The 20,482-nt window shown below is 40.3% G+C and overlaps 1 protein-coding gene across 1 annotated transcript in view; it reads left to right on the forward strand.

The window, feature by feature from the left end:
• Nucleotides 1-804: 804 nt before the first annotated feature.
• TMEM260 (transmembrane protein 260) overlaps nucleotides 805-20,482 on the forward strand; it is a 107,649-nt gene continuing 87,971 nt past the window's right edge. The window contains exons 1-3 of the mRNA XM_030214535.1: nucleotides 805-1,111; nucleotides 2,999-3,030; nucleotides 8,804-8,955. Coding sequence (XP_030070395.1) covers nucleotides 934-1,111; nucleotides 2,999-3,030; nucleotides 8,804-8,955 — 362 coding nt within the window. The 5' untranslated portion in view covers nucleotides 805-933. The remainder of the gene's footprint in view (nucleotides 1,112-2,998; nucleotides 3,031-8,803; nucleotides 8,956-20,482) is intronic.

The raw sequence follows: 20,482 nt of genomic DNA on the forward strand, positions 1-20,482 counted from the left end.
ATGGCCTCTAGCTCTACTAGTTCCTCTCTGAAAAAAAAGATATTCATCCATAAGACAATAAAAACATCTAAATCATACAAATAAACTAAATTGTTACAATACTATTTTAACTTAACCAAGTATCACATATGAAAACTTTAGTTAACAATCATATCCAAATCAATAAAACTAATATAGTAACTAAATCAATATTCTAATAAATGGAATAAAATCCCACCTACTCTTAACATACATGAAACTCAAAAATCTACATTAGTAAATAAAAACACTAGAAAAAGTACAACTGTAGAACTACTGAAACAAACAAACAAACAAAACAAAGATAAGGAAAGCAGCGTAGATGACCGAAGCGTAAGAGTTCGCACAGATTCTGCAGTAGCTGCTACTACCAGCCTTATAGCTCTCTCTAGCAAGTTGGTTGATAAGAAGACGTCCTTGTTCTCAAGTGACCCACCCTTCCCGAACATACCAAAACCCTAAGCCTCTGTACAGAAGAGGGGGAGACTTACGGTTCTACTAGCACATCGTTGTGCAGCTGAAAACAAAATGCTACTTATCCATCAACAGACACGTTGCTTGCGACCACCTATGAAGTGCTCAGAAAGTAAAGGCACATGACACGACGGCGTTTTATTAAACGAATGGCACTTCACGCAGCCTGAAGAACCACCTCCCAGTTTATGAAAGTGGAAACCGCCTTTGCGCCGGACATTGTTTTAGGACAGGGAGAGGCTGTGAGATGTAAAGGCCGCTTACTAAGCTGTCAGGTGGACAGCGTGTGGCACGCGCCCAATGAATCAAACCTCCTCGCACGCGCGCCCGAAGAGGGAGGTAGTCTCGAAGACCACGCCCTTCCGCCCCTACGGGCTGGGGCTCAGGCAGGCGCCGTGGTGGCCCGGCCTTGCTTTGCTGACTTGCCTTGCAGCAGAATTTATGGATTCCAGAAGGAGGCAGGGCCACGGGCCACACGGCAATCACCGGAAAGGTGGTGTCCGCTGTCTGTCCGTGAAGCCTGCAACCCACCCGGCTAAGATCAGCCTCATGGTGTTCAGCGGCGTGTCTGCGGTGTATATTAATACGCTGCATCCGTCGGTGGCAGGCGGAGACTCGGGTAAAGTAGCCCCAGCTTCAGATCAGAGGGTGCATTGATGATCTTTAGTGCACTGCTGGGGTCATGGTTGAGGGGAATCGAATCTCAGAGGTATAGTCACCCAGTTTTAGGCTGGAGACTTTTTGGCCAGGCCTGGTTTTGAACTTAAAACGCAATTTAGTGTGGAGTTTGTAGTGTCTGAGCCTGTCTGTTGGAAATCAGTGCTGCAAGTCCCATAATGCACCAAAATCCTGAGCCTGAAACTGGGTAACTAGGCACCTCTGGAACCGCTTCCTTGGAAACAGTGGAGGGTAGCTTTAATTTCTGATGTTAGGCCTTCTCTAATTCTAAATCCATCCTGGTCTCTGTGTTTGGGGGGGGGGGGGGGGGGGGGGAGACACATTTTATATTATGAATTATTTGGAAGCAGGTCTTGTTTAAAAACAAACCAAACGTTGTAAATCAAACATTAGTAGGTAAAGGTTTGCATGTAGGGCATTCATTCAAGAAGTTATCAATAGAAATCAAACAAAATAAAACATGGAAAAGAAAATAAGATGATACCTTTTTTATTGGACATAACTTAATACATTTCTTGATTAGCTTTCGAAGGTTGCCCTTCTTCAAGAAGTTAAAACTGTACACCCCTTATAGAAAAGTTTTGGAATCACAGCAGCAGTGATTCTAGATAGTAATGCCTTGTATTGAACCAACAGAAAATGATGATGTGGGATATGAGCTTTTGAATTTAATTACTTCCCTTTCCAAATCCAAGCATTTACAGGTAAAATAGATATGTCCTTCACAGATTACAGTCTGTGACCCGAATTTACGAAAATTGGGGTTTTCAACATGTTTTACTGTGGAACCAGCTTATGTTGCTGACCTCAGTAATGCCAGAGAGGAACCCTTATATAGTACAATGGCTCTAGGATTCTCACGATCAGATGTATGTAGATAACTATCAACTGTGTAAACTCATGGTTTGTCAAAGTCTTGGAATAGGCATTAAATCTATCTGCAGGCATCATTTTTTTTGTCGCACAGCAGAAGTAGCACCTAACATTCGTCACTATATATAGAATTCCACAACAGAGACTACATTCTATATATGGCCCCTGAAAAATCATGCTGAAAAAAAATACACCTAGGCATATTCTATACAGTACGTCTAAATTTAGGTGTACTTTATAGAATTAAGCCTAAATTTCCACAAGGATTATAGAATACACCGAGCGCCCGTCCGTGCGACTAAATTTAGTCGTGGGCAGTTACGCCAAGTAAAACTTGGTGTAAATCCTGATGGGTAAATTAGGAGCGGACTGGGTGTATTTCGTAACGACGCATATAGTTTTGGGAAATGCCCACAACCCGCCCATTCCACGTCCCCTTTTCAACTATGCAACTTAGAAATTACACGTATCATGTTATAGAATACACTTAGATAGTTCTGCGTGTAAATTCTAATTAATGCCAGTTAGTGTCAATAATTGTTAAATGGCAATTAACGATGCTGATTGGCTTGTTAAGTAATTAATATGCATGTGCGCAAATCCAGAATATGACCAGATTTGCGTGTGCAACTTAAGGGTTCTGTTTGCCAAGGTGCGCTCATGTTTTTAGCACGCGCTAAAAATTAGTGTGCGCTAACATTACAGACAAAATGAGCGTCTCCATTAGCGCATGCTAGTTTTTAGTGCGCACTGAAAATGCTAGCATGCCTATAGCGCAGCTTAGTAAACAGGGCCCAAAGTCGCACTACATAGATTCCGGGGATAAGTGCTTAATGCCATTCAGTAAAAGGGCCCCTTATTGTGGAACTCTATTACATGCACTTGGATTTGGAAAACATTGGAACAGTATCATTTCCTAATAGTGGTTTTTGATTTTACATTATTTTTTTCACAGGGGAACTGATCACAGCTGCATGTGAGCTTGGAGTAAGTATTATTTATTGTTTAGTGTTTTCATTAGCAGTTTTAGGAATTAGGGAAGTTTAATTTTTAAACAGTAGTTTTTGTGTGGTCTGAATAGTTTGCCAGTGAAATATTCTTTGAATCTTGTTATAGGCAAAATTTTGACTAATATGAGCTTACAATCAGACAGCAAGCCTAGTTCAGTATCATTTTGCTGCCAGATGTGGTATAAAAAATGAACCTATTCTACTACTTAAATATATTCCATCAGGTTGTTAAAAAAAACACATTTTTTTGTATTAAAAGAAATCTATGAAACAAACAAAAAAAAATGCTCAAAAATTGGGGAAAAAATCTCTGAAAAATTGCCAAAATGAGCCATAAATGTTTGGCCATGCACATTCCATTTGTGGCTACTGGGTTGACAGCATTTTTATCTTTTTGTTCCCAAATGCTGGCACAGTGAGTCACATTGGTCTACCTTAGTTCCAAGGAGGGAAATTAAGTTGCCACTAGAAGTGCACTTTTATGGAGGTGAGGAGCAGTACTTGGGACAGCAAGCTGCATATAATTTCCTGCCTCCTTTTGCTTTTTCTCTGTTGACTTGTCATGGATTAAATACTACCAATTGTTTTTTTTTTTTGTTTGTTTGTTTTGGTGACAGAATGTAAGAAGGATCTGGTACCCACCTGGTGTTTTCATTGATGGTAGACTTGAAATATTTGCAAAATTTTACTAGTTTCCTAAACACAGTTTTTGGAACAAACTCTGTGGAGCCTGTAGTTGGTATGATCTTATAAGCCATCTATTTGCAAGACGTTTACATTTTTGCATTTTCAAGGTCATACAGGGGTCCTTTCACTAAGGTGTGCTGAAAAATGGCTTGCAGTAGTGTAGGCGTGGATTTTGGGCACCCCAATCCAGTTTTCAGCATGCCTGTAAAAAAAATCCTTTTTAAATTTTTGCCAAAAATGGACATGCGGCAAAATCAAAATTGCCGTGCATCCATTTTGGGTCTGTGACCTTACCACCAGCCATTGACCTAGCGGTAAAGTCTCACGTGGTAACTGGGTGGTAATGACCTATGTGCACCAAATGCCACTTGGTGCGCGTCCGATACGCGCTGCCGAAAATTAAAAATAATTTTTCAGCCGTGCATATCGGACGTGTGACAAAAATGAAATTACCACAAGAGCCACGTGGTAGCTGTGCAGTAACTCCATTTTGGCGCACGTAGATGCTTATGTGGCTTAGTAAAAGGGCCCCACAATTTTAGTACAAAAACGGCACTTATTTTAGTGTGCTCCAGCACTGATATTGTACCCCAGGCTGGGCATCTGAAAGCTACTGAGGAACTAGATGTCCAGATTGGATTCTTCAGGTGACATTGGGAATCCCAGCGGAGTTACTGTCCTGGCTAAGATCATGCTTGCCAGTCTCTGCTAAGTCTCAGTCAAGTTTACAATTCTGGGAACACCTAGAGATTTGAGGAGTGGCCTAGTGGTTAGAGTGGTGGACTTTGGTCCTGGGGAACTGAGTTCGATTCCCAGCACAGGCAGCTCCTTGTGACTCTGGGCAAGTCACTTAACCCTCCATTGCCCCATGTAAGCCGCATTGAGCCTGCCATGAGTGGGAAAGTGCGGGGTACAAATGTAACAACAACAAATTACATTAAGGTCTCTAAGATGCAAAACAACTAGAAGCAAATGATTTAATTGCTGATTTGGCATGTACTGTGACATTCCGCTAATGTTCCTAATAAGTACCATATCTAGGATCTTATACAGGTTCCATATGAGTTTTGACTTATGAAAAAAGATTTGATGCTCCATAAAATGTGTAGATTAGGACTTTGATTGGATGCTGCGACACATCTCCTTCAGATGCTGAAATGCAAAGATAAAATCCAAAGTGTAATTGTGGCCACTCAAATGAGACTGGATTATATTATAAACTAGTGGAACAATGCCCGTTTCCTCAACAATGAAACGGGCCCTAGGGAGGCTGTCATGTAAGCTTTTTTTTTTTCTCTCTCCCCTCCATGTCCAATTCTCCTCTTCCCTGCCCTCCCATCCGTGTCCCGCGATTATCTCCTCTACTGTCCTCCCATCCCATCCATGTCCATCAATTCTCCTGTGCCCTGCCCTCCCCTTCCCTTCCTCACTCCCCTTGGTGTGCCACGATTCTCTCCTCCCCTCGATTTGTACCTGAACATTCTCTGGCTGGTTGGCACTGGCTTCCGTTCGTAACATCCCTCCTGACGTCAGCTCGCCTCCAGCGTTCCCTTCCCTCTCACTGTTCTGCCCTCTGACGTCATTACGTCTTGATGCAAGGGCGGGACAGTGAGGGGGAATGGAACGCTGGAGTCTGGCTGACGTCAGGAGATGTTACGAACCCAAGCAGCCAGACATGAACGTTGTAGGTGCAAATTATTATATAGGATAATTGTAGTCTTTGTCCACCTAGATGGGATAGACTCTAAATCATGTTTTAAACTGAGTACCGATTGTATTTATTAAACTGAATTGAAAATCAATCAATCATGCTACTACCGAAACCATCCAATTTCTTACACCACAAAAAAAAAGAGATATATAAAATGAGAGAACAAAGATTTTCCAAGGTACAAATCATGAGGATGTAAATATTAAAGAACACTTGAAATTGGGTAAGTCCAAAGAGAAATTTTGTCCTTAATAAAGCAACTAAATCACACCACCTTCTGACAGAGTTATACAAACAACTAACAGATGAGATAGGGCTCCTGTTAGTATCTGTTTTTATGATATTGGCAGGCAGCATACCCTCCAAACTTCCTTTTTATAATACTACAATTACCTCAGTCTCAAAAGAGAATAAAGACCCAACAATGTGCAGTACTAACAGATCTGTCTCCTTATTAAATTTGATTATTAGCTGAACACAGATCTAAAGGAGTGTCCTTTAAGTAAACTTCTAAACAACATATAATTGACTGATATAATTGGGTAATGAGTTCTAGAGTTTGTTACTTTGGTAAGAAAAATTAGCATTATGGATAGTTTTGTAGGTTAAGTTTTTACAACTTGAGAAATGTAGTATGAGATATTCTGTAGATGATGAGGTGGCATTTCATGGTGATAACTTAATGAGATCTATCATATAAGATGGTAAGATACCATAAAGAATCTGATGAACAAGAACACAGATCTTAAATGTAATTCTTTCATTGATAGGTAATCAGTGAAGATCCTTAAGAAGAGGAGATGCTTTAACGTAACTCGGCGATCTGTATATAAGCGGGCAGCCATGTTTTGTGTAGTTTATAGACTCAGCTTAATACCTGCATAAATTGAATTTGAATAGTCAGATTTGGTTAAGACTAATGACTGAACTAAAGTGCAAAAGACTGATCTTGAAAAGATTGGTCTTAATCTTTTAAGTTTCCACAATGAATTAAAGCATTTGAGATGAGACTACTTTGGAAATTTGGCATTCAAAAGAAAGAAACTGATCAAGTAAGATCCCCAAGATTTCCATTGTTGAATCTAAAGAATAAGTAACATTATCAATCTTAAAATTTGAGATGGTTATTGGTTGATAAGGGCTAGTTACTATCATAAATTTCATTTTATCAGTATTAAGTTTTAATTTAAAATTAAGAGTACAGGATTCCATTTAGTCAATACCTACTTAAATTTTGTTTGCAATCCCATGTATTTGATGAATGGAATATAAATTGTAATATCATCAGCGCATAAGAATGCTGAAAATCCATTTTATTCTAGCAAATGATCTAAAGGGATCATCATAATGTTAAACAAAATAGGTGACAGAGGAGAACCCTGTGGCACTCCACTACAAGAAACCCATGACAAAGAGATTGTACCCAGTTGCTTAACTTGGTAAGACCTGGATTTTAAAATCCAGAGAACCATTTCAAGACAGTTCCACAGATTCCATAGTAGTCAAGTATATTTAAAAGGATGTCATGATCTACTGTATCAAATGCACTAAACATTTCAAATTGGAAAATTAAAACTTTGTTGCCTAAGTTTAATTCTTGTCCAAGATTGGCTACTAATGTAGCAAGAACGGTTTGAGTACTATACGAGGGCCTGAAACCCGATTGATATTTATGTAGAATTGAATGATACTTAAGCTATTTCATTAACTGGTGAGTGATTAGCCCCTCCAAAACTTTGACTAATAGAGGTATTGAGGCCACTGATCTGTAGCTGGAAACAATACTAATACTAATTTAACTATTTGTCGGGATCGGAGTTAAGATTATGCTACCATATACCCTGAGATACATTAAGGTTAGACTTGAATATAGGTGATCAATTAAAACCTTAGGGGCTGGTTTCAAGAGATGATTAGGACATGAGTTGAGCAAGCATTCTGATTTTGTATATTTGTGAAGCAGATGATTGACTTGATCTGATGTGATAGGTTGAAATGTTGACCAACTTCTATTCATAGATTTATTTATTTATTTGTTGCATTTGTATCCCACATTTTCCCACCTATTTGCAGGCTCAATGTGGTGGCTTACATAGTACCGTGATGGCGATGAGGAAAAGGGTGATTGATTTTGTAAATTAAGGAATTGCTGTAATGAGATGGAAGGGTTTTTCAATTCTTGTTTTATTTTAGTTATTTTCTGTTCAAAATAGGCCAATCGGTCCACTGAAGGAACAGATTCATTTATGGAGTTTACCTGATGAGTATTCAGCAATGAATTGACTAAAGCATATAGTTTTCTAGAGTTAATTGATGTTTCACCTATGAATTTAGAGTAATAAGTAAATTTAGCTTTGGAAATCATATGTTTGTATTCTGTTAGTAGCTGTTTCCAGTTTATCCAATTGTCATTAGTTTTACTTTTGGACCCTTCTCATTTTCATTTCAGTTCTAATTGTACCAGGGAGATAACCTTGGATTAGGTCTGGATTTGGTTTTGATCAGTGCTATCTTGTCTAGAACTATGCTAGAGGTGTCATTCCATTTTTGAATAAAGTCAGTGGATGGAGGAAAGGAAAATAGTTGACTAAATTGCTCAGTTGACCAAAAGTTTATAGGGTCAATTTTATCTCTGGTTTGAAAGATATGAGAATCTTTTCATGTTTTAAGATTAAATGTAGCTTCCATCCAATTTAATGTAAATGTGAGGCAGCTATGATCTGACCTAAAACTAAATGCCTCCGTTTACACCAACGACAACATGGCGTAAATCCCGGCATATAGATTTCTGCGGGCTGGGCCATATTCTGTAACAAAGCACCTAAATTAGGGAACACCCATGAAATGTCCATAGCCACACCCCTTTTGAACTGGGCGCTTTACAAAGTAGGCACAGTTCATTACCCGCTTAGTGAGTTATGGAGGAAATTCTAATTATTGCCAGTTAGTACTCATTATTGCTTTTTAATTGCTGTTAACAATGCTGATTGGCTTTTTAGGCCAGTTAAGTTACGCACATTGTTATGGAACTTAGATTTAGGCGCGGAACACTAGGCGCAATATATAGAATCCAGCAGTATATGTGTAACTGACCCTATTCTATAAATCGCATAGACAACTTTGCATGCAACTTTATAGAACTAGGGGGCTAATGTTTAATGACTCCTTTAGTAATACAGATGTTCATGTGCTATTGATGAATGTTTTGAGTAGCTTTTTGGTCTTTCAGTTTTTTTTGCTCATTATATTCCTGACGGCCTTTCTGTGACCTTCACTTTTTCTTTAAATGAGATATTAATGTCAGTGACTACATATGAACACTTTTATTAATTTCTTTTGGATATACTTATAGGTTGCACATCCTCCTGGTTACCCGCTATTCACGCTGCTGGCCGAGCTAATGGTTATACTTGTCCCCTTTGGTTCTGTTGCTTATCGGGTAAATCTTCTGAGTGGGCTGTGTGGAGCTGCGGCAGCCTCTTTGCTGTTTTATACTACCTGCAAGTAAGTTGGCTGTTAATCCAATTCTTTATTTTTAGTAACTGAAGTGTTCTTGTACTGCTTTGGAGAACTTCAATGCAGAACAGATAGCCAGTTTGAGATTTTTAACTTATAGTGCACCGGTACAAAATTAAAATTACAAGTACCAGATTGCTCTGTTTTTAAAGTTGTCTGACTATAAATAACTTAGCGGCCCTTTTACAAAGATGCGAGTAGTGCGTTTCCAATCGGCACTTCTGCTGGGGTAATGCATGTGTCTGGCAGTAGTTCAAATTTTGGCGCACACCAAATCCCATGGTAGAAAATAATTTTCTATTTTCTACTGCATTGGAGGGGGGGGGGGGGGGGGGTGTTCCCAGCGGTAACCGGTAGCGTGCCCACGTTGGCACATGCTGCATGGCTTACACCAGGGATAGGCATCTCCGGTCCTCGACAGCCGCAGGCAGGTCAGGTTTTCAGGATAGCCACAATGAATATGCAGGAGATAGATTTGCAAGCACTGCCTCCATGGTATGCAAATCTATCTCATGCATGTTCATTGTGGATATCATGAAAACCTGACCTGCCTGCGGCTCTCGAGGACCGGAGTTGCCTACCTCTGGTTTACACAATGGGTGGTGGTAAGGGCTCAGGCTGTAAATAGGCACGAGCTAGTTTTTATGTTAGCACAGGCCCATTTCCCAGCCCATTAAAAAATTGCCTTTTTCCCAGCAGTGGTAAAAATGGCCCAGCGTGCCTAAAAGACGCGCCCACACTACCGCAGGGTACGTTTTGCTGTGGCTTTGTAAAAGGACCCTTAGACACACAAAATCCCAATGCTTATAAAACTGATGGAAACATTTTTAATATGCTTAATAAGTGCATAGTTCACAACTCAATATTCAGTGTCTCTATCAATCTTCAGAAACCTCTGCTGGTGACTCGTTTCTCAAGAGGAATTTCAACCCCTTGACTCACCACAATAGTCACTTGTTTTGCTAACAGCTTATTTCACTAAAAAAAAAAAAAAAATCTCTCTTTAAGGTTTGCATTATTTGCATTTTTGTATAATTGTATCATTTAAATTGCTTAACTTAAAAGGACTCGTTGCCTTTTAAGTTAAGTGATTTAAATGATACAACTATAGAAATATGCAAATAATGCAAATGTTAAAAAGAGAAAATTTTATTAGTGAAATAAGTTGTTAGCGAAACCAGTGACGACTGTGGTGAGTGACGGGATTGAAATTCTTCGTGTGAAATGAGTCACCAGCTGAGGTTCCAGCAGATTGATAAGAGACGCTGACACTGAATATTGAGTTGTAAACTATGCATTTATTAAGCATGTTAGAAATGTTTCCATCAGTTTTATAAAAATCGGGGTTTTGTCTGTTTGATGATTGGACCCTCTCTTGTTATTTGCAACTAATGATAAGATTAATTATTAGTAACTTAGAGCCAGCTGATCACTCTGATTTGACCAGTAAGTGATTTATCTTGGCAATGGCAATATATTATTGACGTGGTCCACTCAGAATGTGTTTTACACCATAGGAGGAGATTCTATATATGGTGCCTAAAACGTTGGTGCTGAAATCGGTTCCTACTAAGCACATTCTATAATTGGCACCTAGATTTAGGCACCGATTATAGAGTATGCTTAGTTGATATTTCAGCGCTGATATCTGCGTGCATACATTTACGCCAACAAAAACCTGTTAGCTTTAATGTGTAGGTTTAGGCGCAGTGGGCCATATTCTATAACTAGGTGCCTACATTTTGGAATGCCCATAACCACGCTCCTTTTTTCCTCCACGTGTTAGAAGTTTGGCACACACTGTTACAGAATATGCGTAGCGAGTTGTGCGCCTAAATTCTAATCGGTGCCAATTAGTGCTCATTATTGTCAGTGCTTATTAGCTTGTTAAGCCAATTAAGTTACACATGGAGGCATATTTTCAAAGCACTTAGCCTCCCAAAGTTCCATAGAAACCTATGGAACTTAGCCTCCCAAAGTGCTTTGAAAATATGCCTCATGGTGTTATAGAATCCACACCAATTTCGGCGTCTAAATCTAAGCACACTATCAGGCTCATTTTCGAAAGAGATTGACGTCCAAAAAGTGACAAGTCAGCATTTGGACATTTATCTCACATCTTTCTCTGAAGTCCGTCAGAAGGACGTCCAAATCTCAAGGGGGCTTGCCACGGGCGGGACTTGGGCATGCCTAAGACATGGACGTCTTTCAGCAATAATGGAACAAAACAAAGATGTCCAAGACTAAAACTTAGACATTTTGAGCTAGACTTGTTTTTATAGCGAATAGCTGCAGTGGGAATTAAACCCACTTCCCCAGGATCAAGGTCTGTTGCACTAACCACTAAGCTACTCCACACAAGAGGTGCCGCAAATGACCAGATGACCACTGGAGGGACTCGGGGATCACCTCCCCTTACTCCCCCAGTGGTCACTATCCCCCATCCACCCCAAAAAAATGTGATTAGAAATATTACTTGCCAGCCTCAATGCCAGCCTCAGATGTTATAATCCAGCCAATTAGAATAGCATGCAGGTCCCTGGAGTAGTCTAGTAGTGGTGCAGTGCACTGCAGACAGGTGGACCCCGGCTTCTAGCTCCCCCTACTTGTTACACTTGTGGAGGAAACTGTGAGCCCTCCAAAACCCACCAGAAACCCACTGTACCCACATATTTGTTCTCCCTTCACCTGTAAGGGCTATGGTAGTGGTGTACAGTTGGGGATAGTAGGTTTTGGGGGGCTCAGCAGACAAGGTAAGGGAGCAATGGTGAGATGTGTACCTGGAAACATGTTATAAAGTCCACTGCAGTGCCCCCAAGGATGCCCTTATTGCTTTCCTGGGATGTAAGTTTTCCACTATTCTACCTGATGCCAAGCTTTCTTTTTTTTTTTTTTATAACATCTGAACCTTGTGTCTATTGTTTATCATTAGATTTGAGCTTTGAATTCAGATCTGTAGATGAAAAGGAGATCTCATTATATATGTCTAAATACCAGAGTGCTATTTTTCCATACTTCATAGCAAGAGTGTACATTCCCTAATTACCTGGCCCAGTGCAACTGAAACTTTTACCTCCTCAGTGCATGTGAATGGTTTTTGGATTCTCTGATGCCATGTGAGGCTTTCTTTCCAACCAAAGCTTTTACCACACTCAGGACATGTAAATGGTTTCACTGCTGTGTGTATTCTCTGGTGCATTGTGAGGTTTACCTTCTGACCAAAGCTTTTACCAGACTCTATACATGCAAATGGTTTCTCTCCTGTGCGGACTTTCTGATGCACTTTGAGATTTACATTACAACTAAAGCTTATACCACACTTAGAACATGTGAATGGTTTCACTTTATTGTGGATTTTCTTGTGTATTTTGTATGTTTTGCATTTGTTTGAAAATGGACCAAAAAATAAAACATCCAAATCACAAAACATTTTTCCAAACAGCATTTTCAAAAGGAAAAGAGAGACTTTTTTGTAGAAAATGACCTTTCCTGTTCTGATTTTGGACGTTTTACAAAAAACGTCCAAATTCAGACTTAGATGTCATATCCAGAAATGCCCCTTGTGCATTTGACTTGACCAAAGTCACAAGAAGCAGCAGTGGGAATTGAACCCATGTTGCCAGGATCAAAGCCCACTGCACTAACCATTAACCTTTTAGTGTCCAATGTTCCTGTAATAAGCCATATGGGAACAGATCAATGGGAACATTGGACACTAAAGGGTTAAGCCACTCCTCCTCTGTTTTGGACGTGTTGCATTTGGATGTCTTTTTGTTCGAAAATGGACCAAAAAGAGGACGTCCAAATCACAAAACATTCAAATCACAGGACATCCATAGTATTTTCGAACACAAAGGATAGACATCCATCTTTTTCGAAAATGACCTTCTTTCCTGTTCGGAATTTGGACGTCTTTGGAAAACGTCCAAATTCTGATTTAGATGTTTCTTTCGAAAATGCCCCTCCATATAGAATCCGGGGGATAGGGCCTTATTCAAAGGTTATGCTCCTAAATTTACGCTCCTAAAATTTATGTTCCTAAAATTTTAGGAACATAAATTTTAGGAGCGTAAATTTAGGAGCATAACCTTTGTAAAATAAGGCCCACAGGGGGTCAGTTCTATAACTGGGGCCTCCATTTAGGTGCCTCAGTTCTGCACAAGGAACACCTATTCTATAATGGCATCTGGGTGCCCAGATTCTCTTACGGAATACTAGCATAGACTCACATTGGTACGCCTAAATTTAATTGGATCCAGTTACACCAGGTCAGTGGCAGGCATAGATGGGCACGCTTAAGTGCACCATGCAGAACTTATAGTATTCTGTAAGTTGGAAACACGCCCGTGCCCCTTCATGCTCTGCCCATGTGTACGTCCTCCTGCAGTTATGCATTATGTGTGTACAAGTTAATTGAGTAACAAGCCAGTTAGTGCCTATAATTGGGTGCTAACAGTTATTGGCGTTAGTTGGCAAGAATTTGGATTTACGTGCTATTGTATAAAGATGGGAGAGTAAATCTCTTAGCATGTGACTAAAAAAGGAGTGTGGCCATGAGAAGAGCATGGGCAGGTGAAGGATGGTCCCTAATGATGCACACAGTATTATAGAATTTGGGGGAATCTGCACTTAATTTAGGTTTGAAGATTTACACTGAGGGGTTTCAGTTGGTGTAAATCCTCACAACAAAAGTTGGGCACGGATCCCAGAGCTAGAGAATGACATGGGGACGGGAACCCATGGGAAAAGGGACAGATCCCATGGAGATGGGGCAGGGATGGGGACAGAGCCCACGAGGACGGGGACAAACTTTGCTCCATGTCATTCTCTACTTTGAAGGCTGTTAATGAATTGGACTGTTATTTATGTTTGAGTGATGCAGATGATGATTTCATTTTTTTGGAAAAACAAGCAAAACTGCTGGGTGGGGTGGGGGGGGGGGAGGGCTATTATAGATGCTCATTTGTGATTTATAAAGAATAGTTGCATAGCCTATTCATTTTTATATTTTAATAAAAACATTAAAATATAAAATCATAAGTTTTCAAGGCATCTTCAGGTGAGGACAGAGCCCACAGGAACAGAATCTGTGGGGAGGGGGAAGGGATTAAAACAGAGCCTACGGGATGGGTATTGGGACAAAACCTTCGGGGACAGGATGGGGACAGAGACAGAATCTGCGGGAATGAGATGGGGATGGAGACAGAATCCACGGGGACGGGGTGCGGACAGGAACAAACTTTGTCCCCATGTCATTCTCTACATGGCGCTAGGTGCTGTTCTGTAAATGGCACCCAACTCAGAGCTCTGTTTCTAAATTTGGATGCCATTTATAGAATCTGGCCCTATAAGATTATGCACTGTTTTGTAGCCTATAGTGAACTTATGTGCGTAAGTGGGCTTTTCTGTGTGCAAGAATTGCCTTTTATGTTTGTGGTGATAGTTTGCCACTGCATGAAATTGCAGGTGCTCTGGTTTATAATCATTTCAAAATTGCTTGTACGTTTTTGCTTGTTTAACGCATGGTAATTACTGTCATTACAAAAATGTGCATACAGCTGCTTGTTAGTACCAGTCTTGCACCCCATACATGTGCTAGTCGTACTTCGGTACCAGGTATGGTCAATGGATCCTCAGGAGCTTAGCCTAGAATGGGTGGCAGAGCTGGTGGTTGAGAGGCGGGGCTAGTGCTGGGCAGACTTATACGGTCTGTGCCGGGGCTGGTGGTTGGGCGGCGGGGATAGTGCTGGGCAGATTTATACGGTCTGTGCCAGAGCCGGTGGTGGGAGGCAGGGATAGTGCTGGGCAGACTTATACGGTCTGTGCCAGAGCTGCTGGTGGGAGGCGGGACTGGTAGTTGGGAGGCGAGGATAGTGCTGGGCAGACTTATAGGGTCTGTGCCCTGAAGAGGACAGTACAAATAAAAAAGTAGCACATATGAATTTATCTTCTTGGGCAGACTGGATGGACCGTGCAGGTCTTTTTCTGCCGTCATCTACTATGTTTACTATATTTACTATGTATCTAGAACAGTTTCATGGCATATTTACTGAACAGATAAGATCAGCAAGAGAAACCAATGTGTGCTTCTGTTTTACCCTTTCAGTAGTTTTCCGTTGCCTTATAATATAGCATGATGTTGTTGGCTTCTGCAGGGTAAGTCACTTTTAACCATGAGAAAAGAAAACTGCTTGAATTTCATATAGTTAGGGGTTTTGGAAGCCTTTGTTTTCTTTGATGTAGAAGTTGTCTAGTCTGCTAACTTTAGATTTTACCAGTATTTGAGAGGATTATAGGACATGTTAAAAACAATTTCCAGTTCCTCTTTTGCAGAGCAAAAAATAGGGCAGATTTTGATTGAACTAAGTTATCTAAATCTGGTGCTATTTCCGATAGTATTTAGGTTAACCTATTTTATTAAGTACAAAATGTAGATTAGCTTCTGAAAATATGTGATTGAGGGCTTTCTTATAAATTATGTGTTTTGGATAAATCTTGGCAGAGTCAGATATAAATAATCAGAAAGCATATTTGACTTGAAGTGTAATATTTACATGATTGAACATTGATTAGATTCAGCAAGATCTAAAAATATTACATGTAAAGTAAATGTTTGGCTAGCATGGAACACAGTATTTTGGAAGGCAAGTTTTGATTTCATAGGGGAATGCCATTTAGATTATCTGATGTAGTTGCTCCAACAACCTCTCCAGCATCAGATAACTGGAATTCTCCTATTGAATCAAGCGCTTGTCTAGAGATTTTTTTCAGGTCAGGAATTGTTATTATAACACGGGTATTCAATTAGTTCTACTAATAAAAATATATCCTTGTGATTTTCTATGATGAAAAAGTTAAAAATAGATAACTATATAAAATAAGCCGACTTCATATTTCAGATAAAAATTAGTCTATGTTGAGAAATGTGTTTGGTATATAACTGATTCAGAAACCACATTTACTGTAATTAAGGGCTTATGATAGATTTAAACTAATAAACACTGATAAACACCCCCAGTGCAAAAAAAGGTGAACTAGATGTTAGATAAATAATGGAAAAACATCACTTCCCTTGGTTCCCCTGTTTGTGTGTTTTCCATTCAGTTTTGTGCTTTTTCTGTATTTTATTATACCCTCAAAAAATCTCTAAGTAGGTGGAAAATAAACACCTAAATTTATAATTTATAAATGCCTAATTTATAACTTAGGCGTTTTAAGATGAAATCTGGAAAACCACTTTTGTCAGGCATAACAATTGTGCACTCCGTGCTTCTTTCAGATTTAAATATGAAAATGCTTTAATATTAAGAGTACAAGTAATTGATGAAATACAAGTCCTTTGGGAACATCACAATTCAAGTGGCAAATCTGTCTTGTCAAATCAGACACCCTTCTGTAAGGAGTAAGCCATCTCTATGGTAATAGGACTAACAGTGTCCTATTGATTGAGTGGAAAAAGACATTATACATTGTCAGTTGGGTTGTTACAATTTCATTTCTCTTGTGACCTGAGCTTGATCTCTCAAATCTTCCATCAATGGATGTAAAGCCACCAGCAGTGTGTGTATAGGTTCTATTGCCACTTGTATCAAAGGTGCAAAAAAATTTTGAATTTCTCTAATATTCCTAAATTATATCCTTCCAAGCTGTTAATTTTTAGGGGTCTTTTTACGAAGCAGCGGTAGGGCTAATGAGCGGGTAGCTTGCACTACTACAGGGGTAGAATGGGCACCCTGTGGTAGTTTCGAAGTTGGCATGTGCTGTTTCCCACAGTATTTTCTACTGTGGGGGTGTTCTGGCAGTAATCTGCAGCACGGCCACATTGGCGCGCATTGCATGATTACCGCGCAAGTAGCGTGTGAGCTCTTACCTCTAGATCAGTGAGTGGCAGTAAGGGCTCAGGTGGCAAATAACTGCATGCTACTTTTAGTTTTAGCACACGGCTATTTATTGCCCCATTGAAAAATGCCATTTTTCCCCAGCCGCGGTAAAAAATGGCCCAATGCCCACCAAAAATATGTACCCACACTACCACAGGCTACTTTTTACCGGTGCTCAGTAAAAGGACCTCTTAGTTTGTGAGATGTTTATGTGAAGGTCAGCACAAAAGAAAGTGGAAAAGAAACCAACTTCAAGAGGTCAGTCCAAACTCAGGGTAAGATGCTCCAATAAGCAATTTTATTTGGACCACTCTGACACTCCTCCACTCCCTTGAAATTTGGCCATCCCTGTGGGGGGGGGGGGGGGGGCAGTATGCAGGTCCCTGTGGGGGGGGGGGGGGGGGGGGGTATGTATGTGTTAGCAGAGGCATAACGAAACTGTGGATGTCCTCCTTTCAAACATTTTGGACGTCCTCAACTGCCTCCCACAGGGATGGCCAAATTTCAAGGGAGTGGAGTAGAGTGGAGGAATGGCAGAGTGTCCTAGTGGTTAGAGCACTGGTCTTGCAATCTAGAAGTGGCCGGTTCAAATCCCACTGCTGCTACTTGTGATCCAAAATCCAAATAAATAAATGAAAAGGCTGTCAGAGGCATAGAAAAGGCATGGCTGTCCTTCTCACAAACATGTTGGACATCCTCAACTGTTGTCACAGAGAAGGACGTCCTCAGCTGCCGTTGCTTCCCCTCCTTAGGAAGGAAATCGTGTGCAAATGAGCTAATAGCGAGCAGCTCATTTGCATGCAATTTCCTTCATGCATGCCCATTCCTTTCCAGATCGGTAAGGGAAGGGCTTTTTACATTCAGTTAGTGGGACCAGTGCACTACAAATGTTGGCTCCTCCCACAACCAAATGCCTTGGATTTGGCCGGTTTTGAGATGGCCGGCCTCGGTTTCCATTATCGGCGAAAACCAATGCCGGTTATCTCAAACCCGGCGATCTCAACATTTATGTTCAGATTTGGCCGGCCCCAACCGTATTATCAAAAAAAAAAAGATGGCCGGCCATCTTTTTCGAAAATACGGTTGGCTCTGCCCATTTGCGGAGCCGGCCACAGAGATGGCTGGCGCTGTTCGATTATGCCCCTCCAACTGAGCTAATTCCAATAAAAATTCAATTAAAACACACTGCAGTTGAGGCTGTTTTTCCAACATCGAACCAACAATGTTAAGTGCATCCTGCAGAGGAATAATAGTATACAGACAGGTTACATCCATAGTCACAAAAATCAAAGATTCAGGCACCTGAAGATTCCAAATGGCACAATAAGTCAGTTGTGTCCTGCAAAAAAGATGTTGCTTTATGAGCCACTGGTTTCAAAAAATAATCAATAAATTGTGATAAAGGTTCCAAAATGGAATTTCTTAAAGCCACTATTGGACGTCCTGGAGGTTTACACAAGCCTTTATGAACCTTAGAGAGAAAGTATATCCGAGGAGTGGAAGGATCTTCTTGCATCAAAAAGGAAGCTTCTCTTGAAGTAGTCCTAGAAATTTTCAAGGCAGCTTGCACTACTTTAATTGATGCTTGTAGTTTTATGGTAGGGTCAGCTAGTAGCTTTTGATGTGTAATGTCCGATAATGTGTAATGTCCGATATTGACATATACCCTTGTTGCAATAATGTTCTGTAGACCACACAGTAGTTTGCTCAACCTTTATTGGCCCTTAGGATTAACACCTCCTTATTTCATAATTCCTTTAGTGCTTGTCTTTGAGCATAAGAAATTCCATTGAACATATTAAGAGTTATATTGATGTTCCGGCATCGCTAAATCTTTTTAATAGCAATTTTTGAAAAGTTATAATTACTGGATCCAATCCCTCCAGTGGCATCTATTATGATTCACTACATAAGATGGAGATGTCGATGACCGGAGGATGTGCTGAAGAATGTTTCAAATGCAGTTTCTGGAAAATCATATATAATACCACACAGGTTCTGAAGGAATCATAGATAATTGTCTGAACAAAATTCAGGCCAAACTCTAGTAGGTCCAATTTAACAGCAGTCACTGTACATGCTGAAATGTTTATGATCTTTGATCCTGATTCATTCGAGAATTGGTCTGATATCCTCGATAGTTCTGATCGGTTGGTAGCATCTGCTGTTCTGACCCTAAAAAGCCCAGCCATCAGCTCCCTCGATTTGTAGTTGCTAGGATATCTATTCTCTCAAAAAAAAACAAAACCTTGTAGTTTCACCTTGGTCACATTACTTTCCTTCCGGTTAGAACCGGAATCATTCATAGATCCAGAATACACAGTCTGAGCCGTAAGTCAAGTGGGTCTTTCCTTGTACATCCAAAAATAAACTTGATTGGCTGAGTAATCTCACTCATCCCTCTTGAATTTCTTGATTTTTAACTGTCTTATAGATTTCCCAGAAAGCTTGTAACTTCACTGCCATATCAGCTTGCATTTTATTATATTCCTCCACTACCACCCTCTGTTTAAGTGCTTGAGAAATCTCCTCAATCAGCTTTTAAATTCTGTTCCACACTTGCAGTAGTTTCCACTATTAATAACATCAGATCACAAATGCATCTATTCAAAATGGCATTCCATTTGTTAGCAAAATCTTCATTGTATGCAAAGTAGGCGCTTTTTGCAATTGCATACCTCTAGGTATCATATGCTTCTTCATATATTGAGTGAACATGTCCCCATGTAATTTAGCCTGAATCAGGCATTTACTCAAGTTGTCCTTATTGACCTTAAGTGGCTATTCTGGGCACCTGCCATGGGAGGGCTATGGGCAGGTTCGGGCATTACAAAAATTGTGCACAGTTATGGAATATTGTGTTTCTGTGCTCAACTTGGGCACCAAGATTTACACCAGGTTTGAGCAGGTGAAAGTCTGGTGCCCAGAGCTGGGGGCGGGAATCAGTGTTAAGCCTTATTCTATTAAGGGCACATGTCTTTAAAGAGTAGTGTTTAGGCATCAATCTTTTTGAGTACCATTTATAGAATGTCCCCTTATATGTCTGTAAAATTGCTATAATTCTTTGCCAGGTTTTAAACTAAAATATCTGCAGGTTTGGACAAGAGTAGGTCATTTGGGTTAAAATGTCGGTTTCTTGGCTGCAAGACTAACATACATTTGTAAAACCTCTATTACACTTCATAGCTTTCGCAGGGGTCCAGAGCTTTCTATGAAAAAGGAAATATAAGATTTACATCAGAGAAGTGGAGGGAGAGATTCTGGGGCCATTGGTCCAAAATCTACCCTATAACTTGTTCCAAAGCGTAGCCAGGTTGAGGGCGCGGGGGGAGCGGAGAGCAGACTGACGATGGTGCTGGTGCCTATTTTTAATGTGACAAATCGCGTGGAAAATAGACGCCAGCACCGTCAGAAGTCCATTTGGGGGAGTGTCCGTACCCCTGGCTACCCACCTAGCTACACCTCTGAACTTGTCTGAGAGAGTATCCCCAACTTCCTTTTCCCATATTTTTCTGTGCTAATGTATCTTTTCTTGACATTGGACCTAAGAATTTGATACGAGTTGGAAACCACCTTTGGAAGGGAAATTATTTTTAAAGTGACTTTCTCTAAAAGCAAGTCATCTAAAAAAGCAA

This window comes from Microcaecilia unicolor, chromosome 9, assembly GCF_901765095.1.
Source record: "Microcaecilia unicolor chromosome 9, aMicUni1.1, whole genome shotgun sequence".
NCBI lineage: Eukaryota > Metazoa > Chordata > Amphibia > Gymnophiona > Siphonopidae > Microcaecilia > Microcaecilia unicolor.